General features: G+C 37.4%; 1 protein-coding gene across 1 annotated transcript in view; it reads left to right on the top strand.

Moving 5' to 3' along the window:
• The first annotated feature begins 10,242 nt into the window (after positions 1-10,242).
• Positions 10,243-25,329, top strand: part of LOC130086598 (ephrin-A2-like) — a 151,847-nt gene continuing 136,760 nt past the window's right edge. The window contains exon 1 of the mRNA XM_056252661.1: positions 10,243-10,839. Within this exon, the coding sequence (XP_056108636.1) occupies positions 10,700-10,839 (140 nt within the window). The 5' untranslated portion in view covers positions 10,243-10,699. The remainder of the gene's footprint in view (positions 10,840-25,329) is intronic.

The raw sequence follows: 25,329 nt of genomic DNA, 5'->3' as shown, positions 1-25,329 counted from the left end.
AGAGAGAACGGTGTCGTCTTAGCGGCCCCTAATTTAATTACAAATGATCATTTCGACGGAGGTGAATCATTCAAAACTAACTTTAGCTGGAAATAACATTATTCAAGAACCGCTATAAAGCCAAAACAATCTCTGTTACCTTAAATTATATGTTTATCTCTGTAAAGCTGCTTTGAAACAATCCATTGTTAAAAGCGCTATATAAATGAAGATGACTTGACTTGACTAGTCTTTACCAGTGAGTCATCTTTTCCAGTCTGTTCCAGTGAGTCATCTTCCCCCGTTTTTTGCAGTGAGAGAAATTCCCCAGTCTGTTCTAGTGAGAGAAACTCGCCAGTCTGTTCCAGTGAGAGAAATTGCGGAGTTCGTTCCTCCCCTGAGACTCAGGGTTATCTTCCCCAGTCTCTTGCAGTGAGAGAAATTCCACAATCTGTTCCAGTGAGAGAAACTCCCCAGTCATTTCTAGTGAGTCATCTTTTTCAGTCTCTTCCAGTGAGTCATCTTCCCCATCTGTTTCAGTGAGAGAAACTCCACAGTCTGTTCCAGTGAGTCATATTCCTTGGTCTGTTCCAGTGAGAGAAACTCCCCAGTCTGTTCCAGTGAGTCATCTTCCCCAGTCTGTTCCTGTAAGAGAAACTCCCAAGTCTGTTCCAGTGAGGCATCTTCCCAAGTCTGTTCCAGTGTGGCATCTTCTCCAGTCTGTTCCAGTGTGGCATTTTGTCCAGTCTGTTCCAGTGAGGCATTTTGTCCAGTCTGTTCCAGTGAGAGAAACTCCCCAGTCTCTTAATAAAGTGAGTCCTCTTCCCCAGTCTTTTCCAGTGAGTCATCTTCCTCAGTCTGTTCCAGTGAGAGAAATTCCTGAGTTCGTTCCTCCCCTGAGACTCAGTCCAGTGTCTGCTCCAGCCACTGTGAACCAGCAAGTTCAGGATTAAACTACAGCTCGCTTCCATTTAACCCTCCTCACTCAGGATGACCGTCCTCTTGAAGTCCACATTGCAAACTTTTTGTAACTTGCCTCTCAGACCCATTATTCTGACCAAGACTTGATAACCTTTTTTTCATGCGGGGTTAAATGAACCGGTAAAAGACAAAATATATATTTCGGCATATGAGAGTCAAGGGAGATTATTGACTTTTTGTTAACTTTGTGTTTTCTGTTAATGGTTTGACACTCCCAAGTCCCTGAGCACAGTCCATTGTCGTCTCCAGCCCCTGACCAGAGTCCATTGATTTTCCCTGGATATCAGGAGTCCCTTGAGCTCAGTGACGAGTCCGTTCCAGCCCCTGAACTGCATTGGAGTTCACTCTAACCCTGAGCCTGTATCGTAGCCCACTATAACCCCTGAGCCTGCACCAGAGTCAACTCTAATCAATGAGTCTGCTCCAAAGCCCGCTCCTTCCTATGAGCTGACTCCAGAAATCCAGTCTGTTCCAGTGAGGCATCTTCTCCAGGCTTTTCCAGTGAGAGAAACTCCCCAGTCTGTTCCAGTGAGTCATCTTCCCCAATCTGTTCCAGTGAGTCATCTTCCCCAGTCTGTTCCAGTGAGAGAAACTCCCCAGTCTTTACCAGTGAGTCATCTTTTTGCAGTCTATTCCAGTGAGTCATCTTCTCCCGTCGTTTGCAGTGAGAGAAATTCCCCAGTCTGTTCCAGTGAGAGAAACTCGCCAGTCTGTTCCAGTGAGAGAAATTGTGGAGTTCGTTCCTCCCCTGAGACTCAGGGTCATCTTCTCCAGTCTCTTGCAGTGAGAGAAATTCCACAATCTGTTCCAGTGAGAGAAACTCCCCTGTCATTTCTAGAGAGTCATATTTTTCAGTCTCTTCCAGTGAGTCATCTTCATTGGTCTGTTCCAGTGAAAGAAACTCCCCAGTCTGTTCCAGTGAGTCATCTTCCCCAGTCTGTTCATTGTGAGAGAAACTCCCAAGTCTGTTCCAGTGAGGCAATCTTCCCAAGTCTGTTCCAGTGTGGCATCTTCCCCAGTCTGTTCCAGTGAGGCATCTTCTCCAGTCTGTTCCAGTGAGAGAAACTCCCCAGTCTCTTCCAGTGAGTCATCTTCCCCAGTCTGTTCCAGTGAGTCATCTTCCCCAGTTTGTTCCAGTGAGTCATCTTCCCCAGTCTGTTCCATTGAGTCATTTTCCCCATTCTGTTCCAGTGAGTCATTTTTCCCAGTCTGTTCCAGTGAGTCATCTTCCCCAGTCTGTTATAATGAGTCATTTTCCCCATTCTGTTCCAGTGAGTCATTTTTCCCAGTCTGTTCCAGTGAGTCATCTTCCCCAGTCTTTTCCAGTGAGTCATCTTTCTCAGTCTGTTCCAGTGAGAGAAATTCCTGAGTTCGTTCCTCCCCTGAGACTCAGTCCAGTGTCTGCTCCAGTCACCGTGAACCAGCAAGTTCAGGATTAAACTACAGCTCGCTTCCATTTAATCCTCCTCACTCAGGATGACCGTCCTCTTGAAGCCCACACTGCAAACTTTTTGTAACTTGCCTCTCAGACCCATTATTCTGATCAAGACTTGATTACCTTTTTTCATGCGGGGTTAAATGAACCGTTAAAATACAAAATATCTATTTCGGCATATGATCGTCAAGGGAGATTATTGACTTTTTGTTAACTTTGTGTTTTCTGTTAATGGTTCATAACAACGCATAAGGTGTAAAAAAATTGTTTAAATGGTTATATCTTACATAAAAAAATAAATAAAAACAAATAAATAATGTTTTGTACGGAGCCCCCCTAGTCCCACTTTGTCAAAAAAAATTATTATAACTATCTCGTGGCCTCAAGATAAGTAACTCGTGGCCTCAAGATACTATCTCGTGGCCTCAAGATAGTATCTCGTGGCCTCAAGATACTATCTCGTGGCCTCAAGATAGTATCTCGTGGCCTCAAGATAGTATTTTCGTGGCCTCAAGATAGTAACTCGTGGCCTCAAGATAAGTAACTCGTGGCCTCAAGATAGTATCTCATGGCCTCAAGATAGTAACTCGTGGCCTCAAGATAGTAACTCGTGGCCTCAAGATAGTATCTATCTCGTGGCCTCAAGATAGTAACTCGTGGCCTCAAGATAGTATCTCTATCTTGAGGCCACGAGATAGTATCTTGAGGCCACGAGATAGTATCTTGAGGCCACGAGTTACTATCTTGAGGCCACGAGATACTATCTTGAGGCCACGAGATACTATCTTGAGGCCACGAGTTACTTATCTTGAGGCCACGAGATACTATCTTGAGGCCACGAGATAGTATCTTGAGGCCACGAGATACTATCTTGAGGCCACGAGATAGTTATAATATTTTTTTTTGACAAAGTGGGACTAGGGGGGCTCCGTAGTTTTGACAGTCTTGACAGTTTCATCTTTGTACTAAAAACTATGGATTTAAAAATAAATAAATTGTGTACCTCTTACAGTTCAAAAAAGGCTTATGTATGTCATCCACCCGAAATTACTTATGGGATTTCTAACAGTTCATTTCTTTCACCTCTGTATTTGATGCATGCATCCTCAATATCAAGAACACATCCGTGCAATTCCACACTTCCTCGGTACTTGCGTTCTTTCGGCAGGTGATGATGACTTATAACGAGAATACAAGATTGCTAGAACGCATAAAGAAGCTATTCACACAGCAAGGTTTAGAGATGCATTTTTTGAAATGTTGAAATGATTTGAACTTTAACGCTGTGTTTATAGAATGCCGTGCCATGCATGAAATTACAAGTACAATGGTCAAACATTGTCTAGCTCAGGGGTGCCCAAACCTCTTCCTGGAGATCTACCTACCTACAGAGTTCTACGGTGGCCGAGAGAGCTCAACACGCTGCAACTGAAGAAAACACATGTAAATAGAAAAAACAAAAACTGTCTTAGTTTGACAACACATGTGCTGCAAGTACTCACAATGCAACTAAATACAGAATCACGTTCTGCAAATACTCAACGCAACCGAATGCAGAAATGCCTGCAAATACACACAATGCACATATGATCAGGATGCTAAAATAAACAAAAAACTCATCTTTCAGGTCATCGAAAACACCACTGACGAGTAGACATTGAACAATGAGCATGTCCCAGCCATGTTCGTCACTTGTTGGGGTCCCCTTGAAACATTTGCATTCTGGTTTGTGCTATATGCAGCGTGTTTCTGTATTTGGTTGCGTTGTGATTATTTGCAGCGTGTTTCTGTATTAGGTTGCATTGTGAGTATTTGCAGCATGTTTCTGGGTTGCATTGTGAGTATTTGTAGCGCGTTTCTGTATTTGGTTGTACACACCCCTCCCTTCATTGCCTACGACAGTTACACATACAAGCAGGAGTTCGTTGTTAGTCGCCAGCAGCACACACTCTAGTCTAAACCAATGTTACTCATGTATGGAGCAGAAACAAATCAACCTCGACGTCCAATTTCAGGCCTTCCCACTAAGGTCTCTCTGGCGCTGGAAAGCTTTTCTAACATTAATGCAGGTCCTAAAGGTCTTGCCTGGTCATAACCCTTCTTTTTCCAGTGAAATTTCTCTGATCTTTTCTCTTTTGTAATGTCTCTCAGTTGCGGTGTAACGATACCCTCATGTCACGATTATCAGTTTACATTTCCAAACATTCCTTTTGCCATTAATTGAGATTTTTATATGCACAAGGAGTCTGACAACAGCCGGTGCTCCACACGGAGATCTGATCTCACCATCATCGAGTCCATCTGGGATTACATAAAGAAACTGAATTTATTTTTTACTAAATCCAGAAGAACTGCAGCAACGTCTCCAAAATGCTTGAAGAAACCTAGCTGCAAAGCTACCTGAAAACTGAAAAACTATGTGCAAGTGTACCTGGACAAAAGCTGTTTTAAATGCAAATGGTGGTCACATCAAATATCGATTTGATTTAGTTAATAGAAGTTAATTGAAAAATAAAATCTATTTATGACATTATTTTTTAAAGCATGCACTTTTTAACGGATTATTTTACACAAGTGCCTTAAACATTTCATTGGATTATTATAACTAATGGCAAAAGGAGTGTTTGGAAATATAAACTGATATTTCCTACTGACGCACTACAGCAAAATATATAAATAACTGGCTTAAATACATTGTATTGGGGTGAAAATGCTAACTTGCCTAAGACTTTTGCACAGTACATTATATATATATATACTGCTTTTGTATAGTAAATAAGATATATGGTCTTTTATTATGCTAGGATATTTGTAACATTGGATTCAGATATACCTTGATGCATATAAAAGGTAAGGCAATATACATATAAAAAATAAGACAACACTTTTCAGAAAAATGCCAATTTGAAAGAAATAATTCAGACCTTATATGTTCGCTTGGTGGCACTTGCAGGAGGGAGGCAGGTTTTATAAGTGCCATGCTATAAATCACAAATTTCCTTTAGATTATAGTGCAGGGGAGCAAAACTCAATTCCTGGAGGGCCACAGCCCAGCAGCGTTTATTTCCACCCCTGCTCCAACACACACCTGTAGCTTTCACCAGCTATTATAAACCTCCTTGGCCTGATGTGCTCATGCAGTACCAGAAGACCTCAAAAGGGGGCGGACAACATCAGCAAAGATGCTCAGACTCACTGGAGGCCGTAGGTAAGTCAGGTTCACAGATTCTGGTAGCCTACACGTTTCACCCATGATCAAATAATTAATGAAACGTAATAAGATGCAGTGAATCTTTTTATTAAGCTAATAGAAGTCAAGCAGATACTGATTTGTAATGTTTTTTGTTTTTTCTTAGTGAAGAATTCACAGGGTGCACTTCATGTTTACTCCGCCAAAAATATTTCAGAGAGTAAAAATGGCCTCCACTGTTATGAATTGCTCCTAATCCACTGGAGAGGGTCCCAAATATTATGATATTTGTCTGCATCATCCGAGTCTTTGAATGTGGGTGCGTTTGAGTATGGTTCAGTAATTTGATAGCACATCTGTCGATCCACAATCTCTTTAACCCGCTGCCTTCAACTCATGCAGCACACTTTCATGTGTGTTTAATTCGCCAATTAGTCTCAATGACTTCACGTGTTTTTTAAAGCATCTTTGTGAAGGTCTCAGCTTTTAAAGGGCTAAAGTGAGATAAACCCTAGGATATTAATTTCAGCATACTGGCTGGTCATAGAATGGATCTGCAGGCTTTCCAGCACTTTTGTGCCAGCAGGCATTTAAAGTTTACAGCAGGGCTTCATATGGGACTTGATGACCTTCACAAACTGCATCAGAGGAGGCATGACTCCAGCTGCAGAGACATTTCATATTCAGCCATGTCCTGTGTCGGAGACATTTACTCTTACAAGGAGTAAGGGCCCCAACATTTCTGTGGTTACATGGACCTTTGAAATGTTAAAAACTAGTGCAAGATGTTGTATTTTTTTTTTTTTAAGTTGAGAGTGTTGAAAGTGTGTTGAGGGGTTGTTAAAATGCATTGCCTGCAGTTAGGAATACTATATCAGATGATCTCACTGATCTTCACATACAAAACCAGGTGGATCATTCCTACTACACACTGCATTTTCATGTAATTATAGTAATTAATTAATTATCTTTTATTATAATTATTATTTTTTTATTTCACCCTGAAAATAATTTATTGGAAAGATATAATTAATAAAATGCCTGAGCTGGTCTTAATACAAATATTTCCAAATAAATACAAAACAAACATATTTATTTGTTCATAGGCCTATTAAAGTTAAAAAGGCACTGCATAACATTAATGACCCATATTTGTAATTACAAACTTAAAAATAACAGCAAGACTAAGTGAAGAGTAACACATCACCTGAAGCAAAACTCCTGTGTGTGAGAAAGTGTTTGTATATTTGTGTTTTCTCTCTCTCAGCTTACAAAGTGCTCAAGTAAAGCTTTTGCTGCTGTCCGGCAAAAGTACAGCTCCTTTTGAAGCTTTATTGGAAAGGTATGCTTGTTCCCTCAAGTATAGTTTTACACACATGGTGGTTGCTGGCGTGTGCGGCAGATCTTTCAGGAAAGAAAAAACAGATGTGGCCTCTTGTCTCTGTTAGCCACATCTCTCTTCAGGCCAATATACATTTCCAACTGACTGCTTTTAAGAAAGTGACCTATTACGCTGACAGATATATTTTTCAAACATTGTCCGGGCTTGTCAAGAGATTTCCACGAGGTAGTGTAATTTGTTTGTGAACAGTTTATTAGCAGCAGTGGTAACATTTCCTCTCAGAGCATCTATTAGGGCTTTCAGAGTTTGAATATGATCGCTGATGGATCTAATGCAGCAGTGAAGGACGCAGATAAGAGAATGTCAGAATAAAACAAAGCCAAGTGAGCAGATCCAGTCATAGGGTCAAACTCCAGTGAGTCACGCTGCCCTCTGCTGGCAAACACTTAATCTTAGGCCAAGACCCGCAGCGCAATACGGGTAAAACTAGTGTGAATCACATTTCTTGTGAAAGTGTAAACAATGTGAACTAGGCTGGATATTTATTTCCATTGTAACATGTCTTTGTTAAAAAAAAAAAAAAAGATACTTTTTTTCTTATTCAGAAAGCCAGTCGGTCAGATGGACACATGCTGTTTTATCATGGAATTTGAATCATATTTTATTTTATTATAGCTAAGCGTGACTTTCTTTCTGCTAGTAGGCTATTTAGATTTTTTTTTTTTTTTTGGCATCTGTGTGTGCTGTGTGTCCTCCTATAGCATCTGTATCCTGGGTATAATGATTTCACAATCCCCTCCACAAGTCATTAAGCACTCCATGCTCCATACATATATGCAGAACACACCCTGAATCTTTAATACATGAGCACCATTAATCTCTGTACCATCTTTAAAAGCAGAATTAAACTTTCATTTGTATTTTTCTTTCCTGTGTGTCTGTTGAGCCCCCAGCCTACTCTACTTTTTAAATATTAATCAGTGCTGAATCACACACTCTCTCTCTCTCTCTCTCTCTCTCTCTCTCTCTCTCTCTCTCTCTCTCTCTCTCTCTCGCTCTCTAGCAGTTTTACACTAAAGACAGCAACAAGCACCAAGCAGCACTGCAAATACAGTACAAACAGTAATATTTTAAAATATTATTGCACTTTAAAATAGCTGTTTTCTGTTTAATATCATTTAAAATTTAATTTATTTCTGTGATGGCAAAGCTGAATTTGCAGCATCATTACTTCTCGCATGTGATGATTTAACATGGGTAGCAAACTAACGATCATATAGGATCATCATCTGTTTTTGCCCTGGACATCAAATCTAGTTTTTAGGTTTTGGTTTAGTTTTAGGTGTGAGCTGTTATCAACCTACAATTTCCCTCCGATTTGTGATATAGTTTTTAGGTTTAGAGATAGGTTAAGGGCTATATTTATTTGACAGGAATGTTGTTCCAAGAACATGTTCTACATTTGTGTCATAGAGAACTACATCTCATATCAGGGTACTTTTCAAATATGTGTTACATTTCTAGACAAAAGCAAGAAATCAAGAAAGTTTAAAGAAGTCAAAGATTAGAATATGAGAATTAAATTAATAAATTCTAACATGCCATTGTGGATATTAAATAATTTAGGTAATAATTTTCCTGAGTGGAAATTACAATGTGAATTTCAATTTTACACAGAAAATGGATGTAAATGAAAATTAATGTACATAATGCCAAACTGCAAACTGTAAATTACTTTCAAAGGCAATATATATTTGACTAAAACTATTCGTTTTTTTTTTTAATTAATAATGAACTCCGTTCCAGTAGGCTATATAAAGTACTGGTCAAAAAGTTTGGAAACATTAAGATTTTTAGATAATTGTGAAATAAATCCCTTAAGCTCACAAAAATACAGTAATATTGTGAAATATTATTACACTTTAAAATAACAGTTTTCTGTTTAATATAATTTAAAATGTAATTTATTCCTGTGATGTCAATGCTGAATTTTCAGCATCATTACTCCAGTCTTCAATGTCACACGATCCTTCAGAAACAGTAAAATGCTGATTTTCTGCTCAATTATTATCAATTATTATTGGTCCTAATGATTAATAATGTTGAAAAACATTTTTGCATGCTTAATGTTTTTGTGGAAACTGATACATTTTTATCCAGATTATTTGATGAATAGAAAGTTAAAAATAACAGCATTTATTTGAAATAGAAATCTTTTATAATAATATAAATGTCTTTACTGTCTCTTTTGATCAATTTAATGTGTCCTTGCTGAATAAAAGTATTATTTTACTTACCCCAAACCTTTGAATGGCAGTGTATCATGGTTTAAAAACATATCAAGCAGCACAACTGTTTTCAACATTGATAATAATAATGAATGCATGTTAGAATAATTTCTGAAGGATAATACTGATGAGTGGAGTTGATGCTGAAAATTCTGCTTTACCATCATAGAAATATATTACTTTTAAAACATTAAAACAGTTTTTAAATTGTAAAACTATTTCACAATATTACTGTTTTACTGTATGTTTGTTTGATCAAATAAATACCGCCTTGGTGAGCAGAAGAGACTTCTTTCAGAAACATTAAAACATCGTAATGTTTCGAGACATTTGACTGGTATATCAGTACATTTTACATTTAATTTGCAAACAATTATCTTTTTTTTTTTTTTACATTTATAAATAAAAATTATTGTTATAATTGAATGACCATTAGGAACAGTAAAATGTAAAAGTGAGGTAAAACCGCACCGTAATGCTTGTAGTATTGTCCCTGAATTTGTACGGTAAAGATCTGGTAAGCACAGCTGGCATTTAGTTTATACCGCAAATTTACAAACAATTTTACATTTATAGTGCTCATATTACAAACAACAACATTTAAACATGGCACACAACCCACACAATCTTGCACTTATCATTCTTTATCTAATGCGAGCTGTAATTACGTTTAATTTCATATAATGGCCTTCTTAACCGGCAATATCTCCAAAGTTTCAGTGTGTAGGTCCAGGCGGTCCCTCTTCAAGCAGCTCCGCCCCGCAGTCGAGGAGACAGCGAAGAGACTGAGACATGTGCTGAGAGAGACAGCGCGCTGTGGAGGCAGGACCGATCTTCTGTAGGTAGGAAACAGATAAAATGTCATTTCACACTCGTGAGAGCGACTGTCTGTAAGGAGCAGCAAGTTGTTCGCGCGCAGAAGCGACATTTAAAGCGCCACATCGTTAACTTTGCGCGTGATGCGGCGCGTGTGGGTTCAGCATCGCGTTTGTGAGCGCGCCACGAGCCCGTAACCGAGATAACTGAAGTGTTGGCTACTTTTTACTCTCATTGACTGGTGACAAAGAAGACCGACTCGGTCAGGTGTCTTAAGAGAGGAGACTCACGGACCACGCGCATGTGTGGAGTATCAGTAGGATTTTAGAGCGCGCACGTTCGCCTGAATGGATGGTAACTATCTGGCCACTTTTTACGAGTCTGAAAAAAGTTTTTTTAAAGCCACTGGAAGGAAGAATGGATGTGAAAAGCAAGCGGTATTGTAGTTTGACAAGCAGTGCTTCTGAGATGGAAACATCTCAAGCTATGGAGGTCGAGATGCTGGATGGATCCTCCGTGATAAGTTCTTTCACTGAGCTTTGACTTTACTTTTATTCCTTCACAGAAGAATGTGATGCTTTTGAATAAGACTCTCACACACATGATCGTTCCCTTTAAACGCATCTATTATTAACTGAGCTTGTATTTTCTCCCTGTTAATTGACATTATGGACAAGAACTCTATTGCATATCAGATGGAGTTGACACTTTTCATGGTCGTCTTCCTGTTTTGGGTCACCGTGTGTGCGGATGACAGTAAGATCATTTCAGACCGGTATGCTGTGTACTGGAACAGCACGAATCCCAGGTAAGAAACACCTCATTGCATCACTACTGAAAGGAGTGTGAGTCAAGTTTCAACATGACTAGCAGGTTTTACGCGAGTTCTGCAAAACTACTACAATCAGGCCAGAGTTTGTTTGGAACTTTTCCCTTTTGTGTTATTTTTATTTTATTTTGACCTTTTATACACACACACACACACACACACACACACACACACATGTATGTATATGTATGTGTATGTATATGTGTGTGTCTATATGGGAAACATATGGGTGACTCTTCAATTAGGGAAACTTTTCTGACCCTCTAGAAAAAAGGCTTTATATAAACAACCCTTATTCCAGTGTTCTAGTGTCCAACTTTTTATTTTGTCTGTATAATGACTTTTCCCTAATTTGAAATATAGAAATAGTTGCCAATGCAATATTTAAAACATTTGAACACTATGTTGGGCTCATCTTCTATCTATATAAAAAAAACTTTTTTTTACTTGCACTTAAAGCATTTTTTTTTATTATCATTTCAATTTATAATTGTATTTTACATGTCAAAGATTCAGTGCCACAGTACTGCTGTCATTACCATCATGTTTAACATTTAGGAAAAACATTTTTTTTCCTAAAAAAAAGTTTCTAATTGGTTATCATGTAAATATAAAGGCGGTATATTTTTATAAATTAATTTGTGCTTTTCAACTTTTCTCCAAAACCTAAAAAAAAAAATCATTACTGTCACAGATTATTTTACTATCCTGAAATCCACTCGAAGGTTGCTCAGGCCATATACTCCGATCTTTATTGTAGGATTTGTGATGTATATTTTAATATCGATTAAACAATTTGGAAGTTGTCGAAAAAGCCTCCAATTGAAGAATCACCATATATTATTATTTTTTTTAATATGTTTTTCTTTGATCAGTTCTGATACAAGTTACGTGAAGTCATTTAAATCAGTCCTAAACATCGAGGGACACAGTTATTCACGTGCGATTTCACTCATAAAACCACCAAGATTTTAAAACGCGCACACAAAAAGGCCTCACTTGGGCACTGTTTTAACAACTTGTGTGTTCCATTTAAAAGTACTTATAGGGCTTTTCACAAAATCAGCCTCTCTATGAGCATATTGTAACTTTATGGCCTCATTTATTGCACGCTTACTGTTTGACACTTGGTGTCTGTTATGAGTTACTGAGGGCTGTGCACAGTTACATTGTGTGCCGTTGGGGTGCGGGGTTGATAATCACCCAAAATATGTTAATAAATGCATAGTCTGATATCCTGTCAGCCTTTGAAGAGACTGTTATTTTGTTTACTATTCTTTCTTCATGGATGTTTCTGAGGCGGGATCAGTACTGTTCATTTCATATCACCATATGGTTTAAATAGTCTAAGACGAAGCCCCCCTCTCGGAATACCCCAGCACCCCTCATCAGACCGCTCTCAAGGGCTGTTTCTGGCAGAGGACAGGGCTTTGTGTAACCACACAGTCAAACTTATACATTACATGCCACAGTTTTAACCAATTATAAGTCATTACTGAAAAGTCCACAGATGTTTGCTCTCATTAGTTCTGTGAAGAATTTCTAAAGTTCTTTTTTGAGTTCTAGGTTTGTAGTTTTTGCTGGGGATTGTTGCTTTTTGTCTTTTGTAAGTACGTTTGTATTGAACTGTTTTCTTTTTATGAAAAACAATAGCATGGAAGGAAGTTAACAAGGAAAAAGAGAAGATAATTTTATTTGCGTATCTTATTTCTTTTCCAGTTCATCTTAAAGGAAAGAATGCAGAGTAGAGTGTATAATGTATTTATTTATTTTTTAAGAAAGAGACTGCACATAGTTTAAGCCTTTAAAAAGTTAATGGGCTTGATTTTTGCATTACAAGTAAATGGTTATGTTATATAGAATAAGTTACAATAGTAAATTATTATTATTATTTATATATTAGACCCCCCCCCCCCCCATTATAGGAAAAAGTTTTTTTTTTTTTTAAGTTTTCTGTCCCATATTCATATTCAAATAATTAAATCTCTGATTACAGCAGATCTGGATAATTTTGTTCTCTATTTTCCCACCTGTAAGTTTGTGCGTGTTTGTGTCTGCTGTGCTATGTCAGAGCAGTGAAATGTTTGTTCAGCTAAACTGAGATGGGTCTTCCCTCTGTGTGTGTGTGTGTGAGAGAGAGAGAGAGCTCAGGGAAAAGGCATCTCTATTATTAGGCTGCAGAGTTTTTAACTCGTACTATTGATTTTTACTGGTCAGCCAGTAAATCTATGAGATGTATCAGTTCTTCCAGGTTTGGACGGTCAGAAACGCAGAGCAGATATGCATTGTTGCTCCAATGATTTGCCTTGGTTGTTTGCAAACCTGGAAAACTGAAATTCGAGTTTGCGGGCTCATTCTGAGCTGTGGTTTTCTAGCACGCCACCATAAAAGCGAGCTGTGCCGTCTGGTGTGGTTTGAGTCAGGTCTCGACTGTTTGAGTCTGTTGTGTGGCTCAATTAGAAGTGTGAGACTGAAATGACTTGTGCTAAATGACCCCAATCAGAGCATAAATAAATACACTGAAATACATTTCTGCTCTCTATGAGTTCAGCCCCAAGGTGTCGATTTAACCCTTGTGGCTTTACGGTAAGGTCCACGAGGAGACTGGTGACTTATAAAGAGCATTTAGGGTGAAATGTGAGTTTTCACATAGGTACCCCATCATGCAGCACTTTGGGACCGTTTCAGAATGGAGCTGTTCAGGTCCGAAGGGTAATCTTTGTGATTACATTTGAGTGGAGCAGCTAAATAGTTGCAGTGAATGCTTGTGTGTATAAAGTTTAGTTTTTAAGCTATTTAGCAGGCGCTAAATATGTTTTATTTTTGTAGTTTGGCACTTTTAGTTATTATTTTATTGCTATCATTATTATTATTAAATATTTAATATTATTTAATTTAATTAATGAAAGGAAATATTTTTATTTTTCCCCGTGCAAGTAAAATATGCAATGAATTGTTTCTTCATAACGAATAAAGATTTTTCTGAATTTAAGCGACCTGTTATGAAATCCGAATTTTTTTCACTATAATATTCACTATTAAATATCAATTCACTATAATAAGAACCCATGGTTCTGGTAGGGAAGCATTTCTTTGTATGGTTTTATTTGACTTTCTCACTCTTTGGCATAGTGTAATTGGTTCCTCAAGGTTATGAGGGATGCCTAGTGTCAGAGGACTTCTGTATGAGGGCAAGACACGGATATGACTGTCTGAATCCACATGGATTTTATTCTCTTAGGGTCATTAACCTCTATTGTGATTGGTATGCTTGAAATTAATGACTTCAAGCTTGACCTTGGATGCTCGTGTCAAACTTCAGCTCCTGTAGGTGGCATTGCACCACATTCTGCCCCAGTTTACGGATTTGTCCGCCATTTTGTGAACCCTCACACTTGCCTCTGGATTATGGTGCAAGACGAAGACAAAAAATGGAGTATGGGGTTAATTCAGTCATACTATGAGAACTAACCAGATATATCTTTTTTTTTTCATTTTATTACTAAGAATTACATTTTGAGGTTTATCCCCTGGCAGCATTTTGAAACTATTTATCTAGCATAGAGTGTTGAAAAAATTAATGTGCTAAATGTACTTTGCATTTATTGTAGTGACAAATTATCATTATGGTAAAGCATCTGTTTTTCAGACATGCGTTCTTGAATTTGTTCAAGTCTTTGTGTTGTTCACTTAAACAACACAGTTCATAACACAGTTATGTAGCAAACAAGTGTGCTGATTTTTTTTTTTTTAAAATCTAATTTATCTCTCTATGGCAAGTCATATACGTACCCAGTGCCCAGTTTACTGTGCCTGACATTAATTGATTTTTCTGTTTTAAGCAGCACTTAGAGTTCAGTCAGCTTCCACTTCTTTGTTTGTGCATTCTTTCCGTATGTGTTTATAATTCATTTCTGGGCAGCTGGAGGTTGGCAATTTACAGTCTGCTTTCATCTAGACAGAAATACCTCAAATTTCACAATGCATGACCGAGTGTTTCTTCTGCTAAGACTGTGACCTGCCGTCCCGAGGGTTGGGGGAACAATTTAGCCTCTTTGTAGGAAAACACTTTGAGAGAAAACCCATTCCAACCACCAAATTGCCGTCCATCCCGTGACTTATTGCAACTTTAGCATGAGATCGCCGTTTTGTTCTGTGGTTTAATCAAATTAACTCATCCATTAAAGTGTATAAATATAATCATTGTTTTTTTCCCAACGACCCTCGTCCATTAATACGCAGTTACTACAGTGAGGGAAAGCACTTAAACTGACAGCGCTCTGGGCACAGTGAATTCGTTAGTTTGGAAATCAGATTACAGTGGGAATGGCAGTCAGCTGTGTCCACTTGCTAAAACAACAGTGCATCTTTTAAGATGGGTGCATGGAGTCACGCAGCCTCACTGGTGCTTTGTTTCTATGAGATTACGGGATACTTCTGTTGGAGAACTGTAGGAAGAAATTCAGTTACTGGGGTCTGTAGGTCAGTGGTTATTATAGCTATAATGCTTCCATTCTGTTATTGATGTTTACCGCTGGACTTCAGATTCATCTGCTAATGATTATCAATGACAGAATGTTTCATGAGACCTTTGTTCTCAAAATACATGAACCAAAAAGGGAATTGAGCCCTTGTCGGCAGTGAATGATGCAAATGGTCTAACGCCATATTGTATCAAAAGGCTCCAACATGTAATTAAAGATTAAAGTTGCCGCATGGTTTCTACATAAAACGACTGTATGAAATAGAAATTTTGTAATCAGTAATCTTGGTTCAAAGTTTCGTTGAATAAAAAGACTACTCATCGGCGTATTTCATTTTCAGCATTAATCAAAGTTACATTACCTCAGGTTGGAATAAAACATCCCGCTGTGCCAGTCACTGAATGGTGGAAACGGTTGTGCTTCTCTAAATTTGTATTGCAGGAGTAACATAACCCTCTCCGCCATTATCTGCACTGTCCTGCCCCCCACCCTGCGACAAGATGACTGCTCATACCTGAACATTTGCACAGATGTGACATTCTTTGCAAACAACTCAAAACACAAACAGATAATATAGACAAAATTCAAGGTTGGTGTTTATAAACGCATGTTTGTTTGTATTTTAAAGCGGAATATTTTAAGCTAGTTTATGTTTACGCCAGATATGTTTTGTTAAAAAAATACCAGGTAGTGTTATTGTTGTATAGCGTATAAGTTGTATAGGTTAAACATCGCGCTTTTCTTTTTCTTTTTTTTAAACAGTGATTTATCTATCTTTAATTGTTTTGTTGTAAGGTATATTCATTTTTCTTTGTCTGCTTTCAAAAAGTTTGAAATCACTCTGTTTCGAACGTCAACTCTTTTTTAGAAAGCAGCAGCCAAAATGCTTTCTGTGCAGACGCTATGACAGTCAATTTCCACGCTTGTTCTCTGCGGTGGACACAAACCAGAATTCATTCTCAGGACCTTACAGGGCACCTTATCACCCCTGCGTCCTCACCTCTTTGTGTGGCAGTTTATTTTTGTCTGTTTTTATACCCAGCAACAGCCCCAATCACAGCGTCACCCTGCCTTCTGTATTACTCATGAATTTTAATGCCTGACCCACATTCACGTAGCACATTGGCAGTCACGTGCATCCAGGGAACTCAAACTTGGTTTGAGGTATATAGGTGCTCTTTCATGGGTGGATCTTTTCCTCAACGGAAGAGAAAACGGAAGATTTCAAAGCAGCACTGCATGCTGGCTTTGGTTTAAATAGCAAATCTGAGGACTAGGTGTTTGTTTAAATATCTTCTTGTCGTGCTTTTATCCAGGTGCTATTGGGTTCTCAGTCAAGTTAGCTCGGGACGCTCCTCTCTCTGAGGACCAAGGCCTTTCTCATTTAGTGTACAGTATTTATGAGACGCAGAGTGCCAGAAAGCCCTCCCTCAGATGGGATTGTTTTTAACCGAAGTGAGATCACCAAAACCACTTTCTCTTTCTTGTATTGTGGACCGAATGAGCTTTTAATTTAATTTATTTTTTAAACAAATTATTTGTTTTCTTAATTTTGAGAAATTAATTCATGTTTTATATATATATATATATATATATATATATATATATTATTATATAATCACATTTCTTGAAAAACTAATTTAAGGCACCAGGCATCACGATGTTTAATTTATTCACTGTCTTAATTCGGCTGGAACTGTAGTTTAGTTCTGTTGACCCACATACAGTCGGCTCATTATGTCCATCCACAAACTCCTCATTCTCTCCTCGAGTGAGTTTTATTTGGAAATACACTCCGCTCTCTGCTAAGAAAAGGAGGGTGATTTTATGTCTCAAACCTAATTTGTGAAATTGCTTGTACATAGCCAGTTTTATTTTTATTTTTTACGGGAGTCTTATATGTTATAATACATAAAATACCTGACGTTATTCATCGGTGCTATAACTTAAAATTAAAGACATGCACTATACGCATTATATGGTAGCAGAAAGATAATTATGGGAAAATATATTCTCTGAAAAAAAAAAAAAAAAAAAAAAGGCCAGTGCCGAATTATTTTTATTTTGACATGTTTATTCAGTATTAACATGGTCAAAGTACAGTGCACTTCCTGAGAAAAATAAAGATACAATCATTTGTCAAACGATCCTCAAAAACATTGTTACATGGGTTTTGCTTCATTAGTTTATAAGGTGTCGGACGTATTCAGTCTGAATCGAGCAGTGCCGTCTTCTGTACTATTCTGTACCTGTTTATATTTTCTGTAATATTTTATGTAAATTAAAATCACAAACAAGATAATTTGACATGAAAGTGCCCACTTAAAAAGTGGCTCACAAATATATTTCTCAGTTGGAAAAAAAATACTTGAATATTTTACTAAATGATACATATCATTAAATACAAATATAATACCACCTGGATAATACACATGTCTCAGCTGTGTAAAATTTGAGTAATTAAATTAAGTTTAGGAGAATATGATTCCTGATGCTGGAGCCACCAGGTGACTTTTATGTGATCTAAAATTTTTTTTTATTTTGTCTGTTTTGCATGTGACTCCATCTCTCTAAAGCCGAATTAGTGCTGATGTGTTTAGTTGATTCACCTGTTTTCACTTTGCAAAATGTCTTCTTTTCACCAATGGGGTGAAAAGCCACTGAACACATGGTTCTGTCTTCAAGTGAGAGGGAGGAGCTGCCCACACATCTCAGTAGGCCTTGACCTTCAAATAACTCGACATTTCTAAAGGAAAAGAATAGGAAAGCATGTGAGAAGTGGAACATTGCCTCCTTAGTCATCTGGGAGTTTTCTCTCTTGAACTGCAGATACGTCAAACCTGTCATTCTTGCAGAACCAGAGAAAAGCCCTCTTATGCAGGGAATGTGTTGGCAGAGCAGGGATTTGGGTTTGGGACCAATCCATGAGGGAAAATGGCCGACCCTTACCCTAAATATCTGCTGGACGCCCACTGCCAGGGTTAGTGGGACAGTTTTTTTTAAATGCATAGCTGTATCACCTCATGCATGCACTGCAAACCATGCGGTTAGACGCACTGTAGCTATGCTTACCACTGACAGATCCTGCTCAGCATTTACTTAGAAAATATGAATTAAGCAGTAATTCTAAAAATAACTTTAATTTGAGCAATAACATGTTTGCTATAAATTAACAACTTATACGTTACATACAGTTAAAATCCAATATTTATTCAGCAAATAAACCTTTTGTTTTGTTTTTAAAACAAATTAGTTCGGGGTAGAATTGTGAATATAAAAAATAAAAAAACAACAACTATTAAAACATGGTACATAATAGTTTCTGTAGGTCTGAATCTTTTATTTCATAAAATTAACATTGATAATATTATTAGACGGAGAGTAACACGGCATATTGTTTAATGTCAAATGTAGGAGACTGATGATGCTCAATAACTGTATGCGTTGTTGACTGTAGATTTATGAAGATATATATTATGATGTTGCTGAATTCAGGTTTAATCCTTTTGTTGGGGTAACTATATTAATAATGAAGACATTCATACATTAATTATATTAATACCTGTATTTTTGCAATGCATGTGTGTAGTGTTATTTTTTATTTATTTTTTATTTTTATTTATATAGCACACGTAATACAACGGACGTTGCCCAAGGTGCTTCACAAACAGTGGAATAAAACAATTTAAAACATTACATACAATTTCATCCAAACAAACAATGGAATATAAGCACAGGACAATAAACAACTACATACTGTATCACTTTCACACAAAAGGGCCTACTTAATGTTTTTTTTTTTTTTTTTTTTACATTAAGTACAGAAATGCAGCCCCAAAAAATAACACTGTTTTTGGCATATTTGAGTATTATTAGACCTTTCAAAATGTTGTGTAGTGCTTTTCGGTAGTTTTTGCTATTCAAGAAGCAGAATAATTTTCAGAAGTGTCTTTTAGTGACAAATTGTTGTTTTCTCATAGTCTTAGACAGGTGCAGGCGTGGACAACAAGGTCGGTTTCTGTGACCCTTTTTTCGCCCCCTGCACAAAGACAATCATGCCTCCGACTGAAACAAAAAATTGGGGGGGATTTTTGATGTCTTCTGATGACAGGGTTCTGCGAGAGAGACTGGTTGAGATCTGCAGAAAGAACCGATTCATAATGACAAAACTATAACATAACTGTGTGAGCTTATTTACCAACCAGATTTTTACGTTATTGTGGAGAATGGGGCTAGTTGTCAAGCTTTTTACTCCTGTGAATATATTTATTCAGAGTAGGCTTATTTTTAAAGGTTCATTTCTATACAGGCATAAACGATAAAAAGTATTGGCTTGACCTTTTTTCAGTAGTAGATTCTTGTCGGGTTTGTGTACTATTGCTGTGCTTGTAGTAAGTTGTAGTAAAAATATGATTGTGATTTGTGTTTTAGTTGCACAATGCACAGCTTAAAATATTATAATATTTGACTTGAAACGTCTACAGATCCAAATTTAGGAAATGACCCACTCGACATCTGCCATATACTATACATGACTCTGTATATTATGCTGGGTAAAACACTGTAAAAAAATACACATTCCTTCCCAAAGAGAGAACTTTCCTGATGTTTGTTACACCCGTATGTTTGTTACAGTGAAGATCAGTTAGTTTTCTCTGCTTGTTTTGTGAAAGGCAAAGAGACAGCATAATAAACGGAGAGAGAGAGAGAGCATGCGGTTCGGCCTTTTTATGGTGCATGATGGGTAGGATGATTGAGCTGTGTGCGGGCGGCACTGCATATGCCCGAAACGGCCTCAAAAATGCCTCGGCTGCCTCCAAATGTAGGTTTCTGTGACAGGCAAAGCAAGAAATTGAATTCTCACAAGCCTGCAGTGATGCTATGGTACCGTTGGCCCATGTGTTATAATATAACTCTTGGAAATACATACTTGGAGTTTTAATGTAACTCTTGAATTAATTTGGTAAGAAAATTGTTATAATATTGCTAAATATTAAGATTTCTAAAGTGCGTTGTGGTTTAAGCATACAGGAACATGGGGCCAAGGCTGCAGTGCAAGGGACAATTGCATTTCAGTTATATATATTTTTTTATACACCATTGGAAATAAATTGCATTGGTTGATTCAGCTTCAGGAGGTCAGTGTGTTCAGTCCAGATTTGCGTTGAAAAGAAGCGTTGCATAAAAACCCATTGACAGAAGCTAGAGAAGTACTTACCTTGCACATTTCCACGGCATACTGTACGTTATTCTGCCATGAAATGGCTAATCCAGGCACAGGTGTGATCACGGATTGATGTCTCACCTTTTGCGCTGTGAACGAGCCAGCTGCTGATCAGGACACAGGAAGATTACCTGGGCAGTGTTGTGAGTTTAAACAGGATTAGCCATTTCAACTCAGGTGCTACGCTAACAGGATTATAGACTCATTTCACTGCACCATCCCAGCTTTCAGTTGTAGTCCAAAACAAAGGTATGTTTGACAGACCACACATTATTGTTGTCGACAAACATTTGGCCACACGCTTAGTGTTTGTTTTTTGATGATCAAATACTTTTTAGCATTCTAGTATAATATGCTAACTACAAGTAAGACATTAATAAGTCGAAAGTGTAAACACTGTCTCTGAGGTGCTATCAAAACAAATTCTGTTTGCGAACTCTGACCAACCTGACATAGCAACATTGGCTCACCCAATGGTGTGAGTTCGGGGGTGAGGCTGTCTGTTGTTTTGACCAATGAGAGACATGGGTAACTTGTTTGAAAAAAGTAGTTATTTTCTATTGGTGAGGCTAGTTGCACAAATCTGTCATACTTTAGCTTGAACATACCCTGATTAACATTATATTAGTTTTAAATTAACTGGATATTACTGTTTACCGCTAGTGTGTTTGGACTGATTTTAGCGAATGAGACAGATTCTCAGCCCTGATCTCTGTTCACATAATGTTCTGGTTATGATTATCACATGCTTCATGTTCTGTGTGACAAGGGTTGATGACAACCCACAGGACTTTGGTCTGTTCAAGGCCAAACAGAGAGAAAACCCCAAGAAGGATGTATTTTTAATCCAAGGATTTTGTCTTGAAAAGCCAAACTCCTCCAGAGGGCTTTGAGGTTCCTTCAGAATTCCACGGCTCCTCAGCCACGTCTCATGGGGGAGGGAAAAAAAAAACTGCATATCTACTGATAAAGAAAGATTAGTGTTGGAAATTAATTATTGTGAAAATAATTGTATTGTCATATTTTAAGTCTTAAATGACATTCGTTCTTGGAATATGTTGCACAAGCCAGTATAGGATAAATATTACAGTGGTTCTTTGATTATTAAAAAAATAAGTTTTTTTTTTTGGTTTGTTTTCTGATCAACCATTGTTACAAATCTGATGTAGTTACAGTTGTGGTCAGAATTATTGGCACCCCTGGTAAATATGATCAAAGATGGCTGTAAAAATAAATCTGCATTGTTTATCCTTTTGATCTTTCATTAGAAAAAAATAGCAAAAATCTAACCTTTCAATGAAGTAAAATAATTGAAAGTGGGGGGAAAATCATTATTAAAATCACATTATGAAATACAATTTTTTCTCCAAAATACATTGGTCATAATTATTGGCACCCTTTTATTAAATACTTTTTGCAACCTCCTTTTACCAAGATGATAGCTCTGAGTTTTCTCTTATAATGCCTGATGAGTTTGGAGAACGCCTGACGAGATCAGAGACCATTCCTCTGAATCTCTCCAGATCCTTCAGATTCCCAGCTCCATGCTGGTGCTTCTTCTCTTCTGTTCACCCTACTCTTTTTCTGTAGGGTTCAGGTCAGGGACTGGGATGGTCATGGCAGAAGCTTCATTTTGTGCTCTGACACACATTTTTGTGTTGATTTTGATGTTTGTTTTGGATCGTTGTCCTGATGGAAGATCCAAACACTGCCCATTATAAGATTTCTAGCAGAGGCTGTCAGGTTTTGATTTTTTATCTGTTGGTAATTTGCTAGAATCCATGATACCATGTATCTGAACAAGATGTCCAGGACCTCCTGCAAAAAAATAGGCACACAACATTAAAGATCCAGCAGTATATTTTTTACCGTGGGCATGGGGTACTTTTATCCCTGTTTGCACCAAAGTCATCTGGTGGCAGTAGGTGTATAGACAATAGACAATATAGACACATGTCCTCTTCCAGGCAGATTTGTAACTTCTTTAGTTGATTGGAAGTTCTAAATTATTGCCCTGATGGTGGAAATGGGAATTTGCAATGCTTTAGCTATTTTCTTACAAGCCACTTTCTATTTTGTGAAGCTCAGCAATCTTTAGTTGCACATTTTCGATTAGACTAGTCTTACAAGTTAGTCATCGAATTTTTTTTCTTTAAGACTGTTCATAACTTTTTTTAAGTCAGTTACATAAAAACATACATTGGCCTAATTTGATTCTAAAAAGTAAGACTAACCATCCCTTGACTAACTGCTAGTGGGTCATACTAGATCTTAAGACTGTCTAAGGGTTACACGACAACGGTATGCTTAAAACGGAGACGTTTTTCCTTTGAGTTTTCCGCGTTCAGACAACACCATTGTCAAAACAATCCCCATTCACACGGATTCGTGAAAAATACTAAAAACGCTGTATTCTGCTGCCAGGCCGTTCGATGGCGATGAAACGCTATAGACTGAACACGTAATACGCATGTGCATGACGTCATCGTCTTCAGAGATTCACAGATATTTTTGCTGTTTACACGGAGACCATTTTGAAAAACTTGCACATTGAAACCCGTTTTCAAAAGTTTGCATTTTCAGGCACCCAAAATGCCTTTGTCGTTTAAACGAACGACCAAAACGCATAAAAAGTATTACGTTTTTAGTTTAAAACGGTGTTGTGTAAACAGCCCCATATTATGCAACTGGCCCCAGAACTATATTCTTTGGTTTTGCCCATTTTGATGGATGATTAAGGGATATTTGGCCTTTGTGTTTCCTCATATTTATACTCCTGTGAAACAAGAAGTCATAGCTAGACAATTTCATGTTCCTAGTCACCATGGTGTGCTAAAAAAATTAAATATTAGTGAGACGTAAATGTAAACATTTCAGAGATATTTTACCCAGAAAAAAAATTTGGGGTGCCGATAATTATGGCCAAAGTGTTTGAAAAAAAAAAAAATCATAATGTGATTTCCCCCCACTTTCAATTATTTTACTTCAATGAAATGAATGAAAGATGAATGAAAGATCAAAAAGATAAACAATGCAGATTTATTTTTTTTACAGCCATCTTTGATCATATTTACCAGGGGGTGCCAATAATTCTGACCACAACTGTATGACTTGTGGCTACACTATTTTCATCATTGTACTTATGATTACGTAGCATTTGATACCATCGTGATAGTAATGTTTTATATACGTTTTTCAAAAGTACACTATGCCTAGTCATCTCTTTTCTAAAGAGTTTAACCAAAGCACAGTGTAACTATATATTAATTTGATGTTTTTCCCAATGCCACATGGGAACTGTTCACATTTTTTAGTACTAAAACATCCCTGATCCAGATCTCACAGACGACATCTCTAAATCATGTGTCTGACAGGTAAAGGGCACTTAACAGGGCAAGCTGGAATTCATCAAAGCAACCGTTTTAAGGCCATTCCTCGATTCTCTTTGTATCTTTTCCAACCATTTTTGAATATCAAACCACTTGAGTGCTCAGTTACTTTATTGATATTTTCAGAAGCAGAATTGTCATTTTTAATTCCGGGATAATGCAAGCCCCTGTTACCTCAATAGCAATATTAAATTGAAAACTCAATGCAACAGTGAGTAGATGGACCGTTGAATGTGCTTGGTAGATTTCCATATGATGCCAAAGGAGATATTACTAAATTAATTACAGACACGCAGATAGGGCCGGATTTATGTAGGCCTTCTCGGCACGTGCCTTTGCTTGCAGGTCCAGGGGGGGCCCAATTACAATGAAGAAAATGTATATATTTTTAAATTATTATTTCACTCTAATGCAAAAATTTCTGTAAGACAGTTACTTTACAACTGTCTTGTCGGGCAGAAAACTCGTATCTCCTTATTTCAACTTTTTTTTTTTAGCTACTATTAGCTACTATTACCTGTTATGCTGTCTGTGGGTTTTGCAAATATTTAACAAATTAAATGCCTGTGACTAAACCTCATAACTCGTGACTGGCACCTCAAACTGTCGGTAAAACCTTTTAACTTCACCCGCCTCAATATTGAATGCATTACATGCATCCAAATATGTGTGTAGCACTTCAAAGGTAAATGACATGTTTGTTCGAATAAGTACATCTTTTTCTTTCTTTGTTGAACGTTTAGTCTTGCATTTGTCATCGAGTCATAGCCAATACGGTCTTAAATAGCCTTTGCGTAGCACGTGATCTTTTTATAACATGAGATTGTGACCAAATGACAGAAAAAATGGAGCGCCCACATAGCTACAGATAAACTTTATAACCTGTAAGTTGATGTGGATGTAAGTTGCCTCAGTGTCAGTAAGCTTCTTTGTTTTTTGTTTATTTATCTGGGAATCATGGTTAGTGTTTTGTTTTATGCAGTGTTCTGTTGGGGATGTATCACTGTAGATGAAAAAATAGGATTAATAAATTGATTAGAAAGGCTGGTTCGGTTATTGGCCTTAATCCTGATTCACTTGAGGTCATTGTGGAAAAGAGAACAAGGGCAAAATTAAAAATAATTCTGTCACAAAGGTCATCCACTACACTGTATCTTTAGTGGATTTAAAATCTCATTTAGTGGAAGATTAGTAATGCCTCAGTGTTCTACAGAGCGATTTAGAAGGTCTTTTATTCCTACTGCAGTTAGGTTTTTTAATGAAGTTGTGTAATTTTGACTGGTTGTTGTTGTTGTTTTTATTATTTATTTGTCTATTTGTGGTGTTTGAGTTTCCCCTTACAGGGATTAATACAGTTTTCTAATCTAATCTA

This window comes from Rhinichthys klamathensis, unplaced genomic scaffold, assembly GCF_029890125.1.
Source record: "Rhinichthys klamathensis goyatoka isolate OS25496 unplaced genomic scaffold, OSU_Roscu_1.1 h1tg000098l_1, whole genome shotgun sequence".
NCBI classification, from domain to species: Eukaryota; Metazoa; Chordata; class Actinopteri; order Cypriniformes; family Leuciscidae; genus Rhinichthys; species Rhinichthys klamathensis.
This window is presented reverse-complemented; position numbering and strand designations above follow the sequence as displayed.